This window comes from Caenorhabditis remanei, chromosome IV (genome assembly GCF_010183535.1).
Source record: "Caenorhabditis remanei strain PX506 chromosome IV, whole genome shotgun sequence".
NCBI lineage: Eukaryota > Metazoa > Nematoda > Chromadorea > Rhabditida > Rhabditidae > Caenorhabditis > Caenorhabditis remanei.
This window is the reverse complement of record NC_071331.1, coordinates 6739548-6747516: the sequence shown is the minus strand read 5'-3', so window position 1 is coordinate 6747516 and position 7969 is coordinate 6739548. Positions and strand designations below refer to the sequence as shown.

Here is a 7969-nt window from a genome sequence, read left to right as displayed (position 1 = left end):
GACTTCTCAGTGTCAGACTGTAGGGATCGTCGGACTGATGTATCATCTGCCATGATTTTCAGCCTCAAAGATATTAAAGATCCTGACAATCTTGGATGCCGGATAGCAGTCCCCTTGATCCCGTCTATCACGCTCACATCTTAATCCGAGCTCTCGTCTCTTTTTGCTGGCAGGTCAACCACTTTTGCTATAGAATCCTGACAATCTCTGTTCCAGATAGCTTCACCGGACGTTTTCTTTTTGTCGTTCTTTTTCATCGATCTCTGTGTCTTGAGTTGAGTGATCTCAATCCCATCAATTTCTCAGAGCTCCACGTTACCATCCGATTCTGAGCGATGGACTACACTTTCATCTATTTCTTTTTCTGTACCCATCTGACTCAGACCATTCGACTTGGTAGGCGGAGGTTCTTGAACACGTAGAACAGCTTTCGAGATAGAGGTGGTAACACCGGGAACCGGAGAAACTGCACCATAATCCTCCAGTGAGTTATCAGCGGGAATAGTAGTTAGTTGGAGAGAGTGGCGCCATAAAGGGAAAATGAAAATTATATTATAGACGGTTCGAAGAACGGGTTTTAGGTGACCAAATGTCTGGACTTCACGCAATCTCCGCTCGTCACTATATACTTTACAAATAGGCGGAGCAAAAACAGTGATAAAAAGAAGGGAAATGGCAGCCAAAATGGATATCAATACTTTCTTTTTAAATTTGAGCCCACATCCTCCTTTAGGTGTGTCCAGAAAACTGCCCTACCTTTTTGTGATATCGATCAATCTGGAAGCACACGAAACATTTTTAATCCTCGGTTTTTCTAAATCCGATGATAACAAAAAATCTTTCTCGAAGTCTTTTTTTAGAAAGCGAGCCCACTCCCATTTCAACGCTGCGTTCAATTTTTGAAAGAAAATAGGGGTGGTCGCCGCAAGGGGGCGCAGCGAGCTTTCCTTGCACAGAAAAAATTGAATTCATAATAGATTTCACTGGAAACAAACGACACGTTTGGAAACCTCTATTTCTATCAGCAAAATCTATCAACGAATCTATCAACAAAAAAATTCAAAAAACTTTCGTCTCCCGGGGATCGAACTAAAACTAACTGTAGTCAACGACGCATAACTTGCCAGATCGGACGCGGCAACACGTCGACCATTACCACGCGGCCACGGAATTTGAAAGCCAGAGCGAGGAAAGAAGAGACGACGCTTTGCCGACCGTCTCTCCCCTTTTTTTCCGCAGTGCTTTATCAGTGTTTTTGTCTCAGAAGGCGTAATTCTGAGAATTTTGAAAAAAGAAAAAGACGGGCATCGAGTGGTGAAAATTTCTGATCTTTTGGTCCAAATTTGAAGAAAATCGGTTCAGTAGGGAGGGCGGTAGGATCGGCGAACCACAGACAAACATACAGAATCTGGTGTTTGTTAATAGTAAAGATATAAAAAAAAGGTAAAAAGATATAAACATTCCAGCTTTATGGAGTGTTTTTTGAAAATACGTTGAAACATTAGTGATTACTTGTAAAAATTGGGAAGATTCTTTGTTGTTAGTGGAACGGTAGAAGGGTTAACCTTTTTAGAAGAGGTTAGGACTGAACAACGTCACTATCAGAGTTGCATGGAATTCCGACTTCCGATTTCTAAGAAGAGTACATATCGCAGAAATACATAGAAAAATGATCGAAACAAACCGAACGCAGGGTTTTCTTCAGTCAAAAACTAATTTTCCACTGATTTTCGCGGATTTTATGATCTTGGAATTTTTTAACACTTGCGAAAAAATCGATTTCCGACTTAAGACTACCGGATGAGAAATTTTCACTTCGATGCAACTCTGGTCAGAACTGCTTCCTTCTCATCGTTCCAGCTTTATTTGAATCTACTTCAGTTTCAACGACTCCTCAAGTCATCTTCTTTTTTTCATCTCTGATCTATCCACGCCAAGCAATCACTAGATATTTATACCTGATCTGACAATAGTTCTTTTTAGTTTCTATTCATCAGATCAAATGAAATTTTTCGGGTTCTGTTTCAGCTGAAAGTATTGAAAGAGTCATAAAAACATTAAACGTCTCACAATACTTTCTCGACCTTTGCGCAATTTAAGAGAGACTTTCTCTAGTGATCAACCTAAGGCCAACTGCCCATAGAACACATCGGCCAAACGCAATTAGCCCATTCGGTTTTTTGATATTATTGGTCCATATGATGATCTTATGAAAAAACCGTACATCTTTCTAGGCTCCGCCCCCTTTGACATATAGAAAAAAATCGGGGGAGTGAAAAAATGAATTTTTTCCCTTCAACAGATATTTTTTTAAAAAGTTTAAAAATGAGTTTTAGGCATGTTTTTGAACATTTTTTGTGTTGACAATTTTTGAAAAATCTTTTGGCATCAATCAAAAAAAATTGATTTTCGATAAAAATTTACAGTTTTTCGCATACCCCCAACTTTTTTTCATTAGGTTAAAAAAGTTTTTTATTGCAGTTTAATTGTTTTCAGACCGTCCAACTTTGAGTCAATTTTTATTTCAAAATTCCGCGACCTTTTTTTTCTATAAGCCAAAATGTGTGTTTTTTCACAAAATTTTCACGTACCCCCCTCCATGGTGAAAAAAGTGAAAGTTTCAAAATTTTAAAAAACTTTGTATATGAGTTTATTTAACAGTAATTGAAATGTTCACAAAGTTTGAAAACCTTTAAAACATTTCCTCTGAAGTTATGAGACCTCAAAATTCAATGTCGAGTATTGCAGATTCCTCCTGTGAAAAACAGATTTTTTGAACAAAATTTCATTAGTTTTTTATCTTATTTTTTTATTGGAAACATCCTTAAATTTCAAAAACCTTTTTTTCTATTTTTCCTTTTTTCTAAACTCTTATTTTTCCAAAAAATTGGTTTGTCAAAAATTTCTTTTTTTTTCAATTTAACTTAAAATTCGACCAACTTTGAAACTTTGTCACGAGGTACCCTGTTATCCAATTAAAAAAAATATGTTGTTAGTATAGATCAGACCTAGCTCTACATTTTTATAGTTGACAACTTTTTTGTACGGTCCCACCCTAGACAGATATGGTGTGACGGAGGAAGCATACCTTCATGTGTTCAGGTAAACGGGATGTACACCTACCTTACTTCAGATGGCTATATCTGTCTAGGGTGGGACCGTACAAAAAAGTTGTCAACTATAAAAATGTAGAGCTAGGTCTGATCTATACTAACAACATATTTTTTTTTAATTGGATAACAGGGTACCTCGTGACAAAGTTTCAAAGTTGGTCGAATTTTAAGTTAAATTGAAAAAAAAAGAAATTTTTGACAAACCAATTTTTTGGAAAAATAAGAGTTTAGAAAAAAGGAAAAATAGAAAAAAAAGGTTTTTGAAATTTAAGGATGTTTCCAATAAAAAAATAAGATAAAAAACTAATGAAATTTTGTTCAAAAAATCAGTTTTTCACAGGAGGAATCTGCAATACTCGACATTGAATTTTGAGGTCTCATAACTTCAGAGGAAATGTTTTAAAGGTTTTTAAACTTTGTGAACATTTCAATTACTGTTAAATAAACTCATATACAAAGTTTCTTAAAATTTTGAAACTTTCACTTTTTTCACCATGGAGGGGGGTACGTGAAAATTTTGTGAAAAAACACACATTTTGGCTTATAGAAAAAAAAGGTCGCGGAATTTTGAAATAAAAATTGGCTCAAAGTTGGACGGTCTGAAGACAATTAAACTGCAATAAAAAACTTTTTTAACCTAATGAAAAAAATGTTGGGGGTATGCGAAAAACTGTAAATTTTTATCGAAAATCAATTTTTTTGATTGATGCCAAAAGATTTTTCAAAAATTGTCAACACAAAAAATGTTCAAAAACATGCCTAAAACTCATTTTTAAACTTAAAAAAAATATATCTGTTGAAGGGAAAAAATTCATTTTTTCACTCCCCCGATTTTTTTCTATATGTCAAAGGGGGCGGAGCCTAGAAAGCTGTACGGTTTTTTCATAAGATCATCATATGGACCAATAATATCAAAAAACCGAATGGGCTAATTGCGTTTGGCCGATGTGTTCCATGGGCAGTTTGAGAATTACTGACATTGTCTCTTAAATTATGTGTCGTAGCAGCACGAACACTAAAAAAACTAACCGTCATGAAGAATTTATTTGTTACTTGAAACCAAATTTTCAATCTTTACATCCTTCCATTTATGTATCGACTTGAAATTCGATCAATAAATTCCAGACAATACCAAGATGACACTGTGAGCTGTAGAAAGAAATGTGATCGTCGTATAAAAACTGCCATGGCCTCAGCCCCGAAAATCGCCAAGTACCACGAGACAAGTGAGATCGCTTTATGTCTTTTGAGATGCCGGAAGGACATATTTGGAGGTTTGTGCAGTGCAAACTTGCTCTACAGAAATCGCATGAATAACGTTCAGACCATCGAACCGTCCGTAAGATATCGACATATCACGACTTGGAGGAACAGAAACCCTATCAATACATGCATATCTGCTATTATCACCCGGGCGAACTTTCGATGGCAGTGCAGTCAGCGTACACATTTTTGGTGGCCAATCCAGATGATAAGGATATAATTCAAAGATGAGGTGGAGTTGAGAAGCGGCTGTTTGATTTCATCTTTTAAAAAATTTCAGGCAAAATACATGAATGGCGCGGAAGCATACGATGAACTGTTCACGCCAAATCAGGAATTGATGGATATTTATCAGAAGAGAGAACTGGAAGTAAGATATTTGAAGTTTATGGAGAAGAGATTTGTGATTAAGGATGGAGAGCTGAGTGAGGTCTATAAGAATGAAGAGATATCGCGGAATGAGTAAATACTAAACCTATCCACACATCTTAATTATCTGAAACCGTATAACTTATACTTACAGCTACCACCAGAACAAGCCGATGACAATAACCCTCTTCCAATGAATTTCCACGTGGAGGACAATTTCACGTATTCCGAGACTTCAAAACTGTTGAAACCTTCTGAATGCAAGATTCTTCGAGCGGAATTCGACACGAGGGAGAGAGATATCTTTGTGAAGGAGTTGGAAGCGAGGGTCAAGGTACATAAGTGGTCCCTCCATTATCCAATAAAACCCTTCCTCATTTTTAGGTGCTCTGGCCCAACTCATCGTTCTCCTCGGTGTCCTGTGGAAGTCATGTGTGTGAATCGAAATGCGAACGAGCCATCGTCTTCTCGTCGGAGTCGAATGATTGTGGGGAGTGGTTGGGTAAATGGTTCACGGGATGTGTTGTTGTATTCTGTGATCACAAACATGTCTTGGCTTAGTTATTGGGATCGATTAATTTATTCTCTATTTTGTTGATGGATTTTCTTTTTGGAATAAATCGTTTTTCCAAAAAACTGATGCATCTAATTTCTGATATTGTAAAAAGTTATCTTCTTTGGAATCCCCCTGAGTTTTTTTTCAAATTGACGGGGAGGAGCTCTTTTCACACAGCATACATTTTTCAAAAAATTACAAAAACTTTCCAGGGCCTAGAAACATTAATTTTAAAAATGTAGGCCGGCAAAAGCATTTTCAGGGCCGAAATTGGTAGCATGTGAATATTTTGAAGGGTTTTCTAGTATTAAAAAAAAGGAATTTTTATATTTTTCTGAATGTTTTGAAAGATATTCTCTAATTCCCGACATCGCCTTTCAATAGTTTCTGAAGTGAATTGATAAAGATTTCAGAAATAACAACTAATTATACTCATATACCTTTTTTCTATAAATTGCACAGTCAGGACAGTAATTAGTATCGTGGGAAGATCAGATCCAAATATAATTGTGGTTTACTGCCCATTGAAACTAGGTAATATGCTATGATAGATATCTGAAACCGTATATTTTTTGAATTAACTAAAACAATTAGCTGCTGGAACATTCCGAAACATTGATGATAACAATTTTTCTACATGAGTTCGCAGAGATTTCACAATGATTGACGCAATGCCAGGAACTAATATTCTAACTTTGTTAGAACGTTTTTGAATAGATGCTGAAACATAAAAGAGTAGTAAACTATTTGTCTTGTCCGTCGAAAATAGGTAACGTACTATGATAGAAATCTCGACCGATATACTTCTTGATACACACGGAATTTTTGGAATTTTCTGTATCATTGACAACAAAGGTGCGCTGGTGGAGATTCTGATAAATTGAAATTGTCTCACGGTTACATATTAACAGCAAACATACGTCATTGATTTTCTTGAATTTTCAAAACAGAGCAAATTTTGGTTCCCAACTGCTGCCCTTTTGGGCTGACAAAATGAAGCACCTGCTGTTTCGAGTATTCGTTGAAGATGAACATCACAATGGACAGACTAGTGGGACAGTCTATGAACCATTATTGTTATGATACTGAAACGCTAATAAAGAATACATTAGTCGTCGAAAACTTGGTTGCATTAATTTATGTTAGTTAATCTTATGTATAAGAAAAATTTGAAATTTCTTTGTTGTTTTTGTTAACGAGACGGAAAATTGCGGATTCAGTTATACCATAACATGATTGGTTGTTACAACTCTTCGTGATCTCCATTATTTTTCCATTCTGAAATTGCTTTTCTGATCAACAACCAGTCACTAATTTACTATAGCAACTATTCTTTTCTCACAAGATTCTCACAGATTGTTGAAGCTGACAGCTTTTCACTTGGAAAGTTATTTTTTACTGGAACTGATCGGCGATGCTCGGTCGAACAAAAATTGTGTCAGTAGGAACTTTTTATCTTTTGTTTGAAACACGTTTTTCAGTTTGATTAAGAAAATGGTCCATCGAAACTAGGTAACATGCTATGGTAGAAATCTCGCTCGATACTTTTTTATAACAAAATCTTGAATACGTGAATTCTTTCTGTAGAAATGACAAATAGCTATACGCTGCGTAAAGTTAACAACCAGCATACATACGTCGTCGTACCCTTCCTGGTTTTTAGAAATAGAAGATTTTTTGGTTTGCAGCAATTTTTTGAGTTTGTGATGGAAAAGAGGAAACAACTGCTGTTTCAAGTATTTGTTAATAATGTACATCACAAAGGACAAATTATTGGGTTTGCCTATGAATCATAATTGTTATGAACAAATTATTGAAGTAACGCTAATTCAATAATTTGTCAAAAATAGTCATCAGTTTGATTTTTCAGTCATCACTTGGGGCGTTTCTTCCGATGTTAACTCACTAGGTTTTTGCTCTGGTACTCAGAAATAATCTCATTTTTGTTTCTGAAAGTGATAATTATACGATTCATAGCTCTATTTTTGTAGTTTTATTTTTAAGTTTGAATGAAAAAATGCGGATTCAGTTACACCAGAAAGTGTTGGGAACAGTTATTGAAAACATTGTTCGCAAAATTTGTGTCTCGCTGAAAACGCACTGTTTTTTCAAGCTGGTTGAGATACTAATCTCAAATTTTTGGGCATTGACTGACTATCGGAAATCGAAATTATTTTATAAAGGAAACACCGAAAAATTTAGTCAGGAACTGTCGGTAGCAGTGACAATGGAAATTTCGCGGAGCAATTAAAAGAGATTTCAAAAAAAATGTTACTTCAGTGAACAGGATGTACGTTTCCAGCTTTATTGGAGTGTTTGTGAGAAGACGTTGAAACATAAAGTGAGTAGTAGAAAATGGGGAAATTAATTGTTGTCAGGGATCTGGTATTAGGGTTAACATTTTAAGGAGAAGTTAAGAGTAAACAGCGTCACTAGTGATTTGTTCTTATCGTTCCGTGTTTTAGAATCTATTTCAGTTTCAATGACTCCTCAAAGTTATTTTCTATTTCTTCATCCCATTAATCCATTTTCTGCCAGAATAAAATGATAGCTCATTCTAATTTCTGAACTTACACGAAGTGAGGAAATGATGGATATTTATCAGAAGAGAGAGCTGGAAGCAAGATATTTGGAGTTTATGGAGAGATTTGTGACTAAGGATGGAGAG

At 35.6% G+C, this 7969-nt stretch overlaps 2 protein-coding genes across 2 annotated transcripts; both read left to right on the top strand.

The window, feature by feature from the left end:
* Positions 1 to 4203: 4203 nt before the first annotated feature.
* GCK72_012629 (uncharacterized protein) lies at positions 4204 to 4607 on the top strand (the record flags this gene model as incomplete). The annotated part of the gene is made up of 2 exons (XM_053729263.1): positions 4204 to 4387; positions 4438 to 4607. The coding sequence occupies 2 exons, from the start codon at positions 4204 to 4206 to the stop codon at positions 4605 to 4607; spliced, it is 354 nt and encodes a 117-aa protein (XP_053584035.1).
* A 58-nt stretch (positions 4608 to 4665) lies between these two features.
* On the top strand, positions 4666 to 5306 carry GCK72_012628 (uncharacterized protein; the record flags this gene model as incomplete). The annotated part of the gene is made up of 3 exons (XM_053729262.1): positions 4666 to 4806; positions 4900 to 5079; positions 5130 to 5306. 3 exons carry the CDS (start codon positions 4666 to 4668, stop codon positions 5304 to 5306), a joined length of 498 nt encoding a protein of 165 aa, XP_053584034.1.
* Positions 5307 to 7969: the final 2663 nt, after the last annotated feature.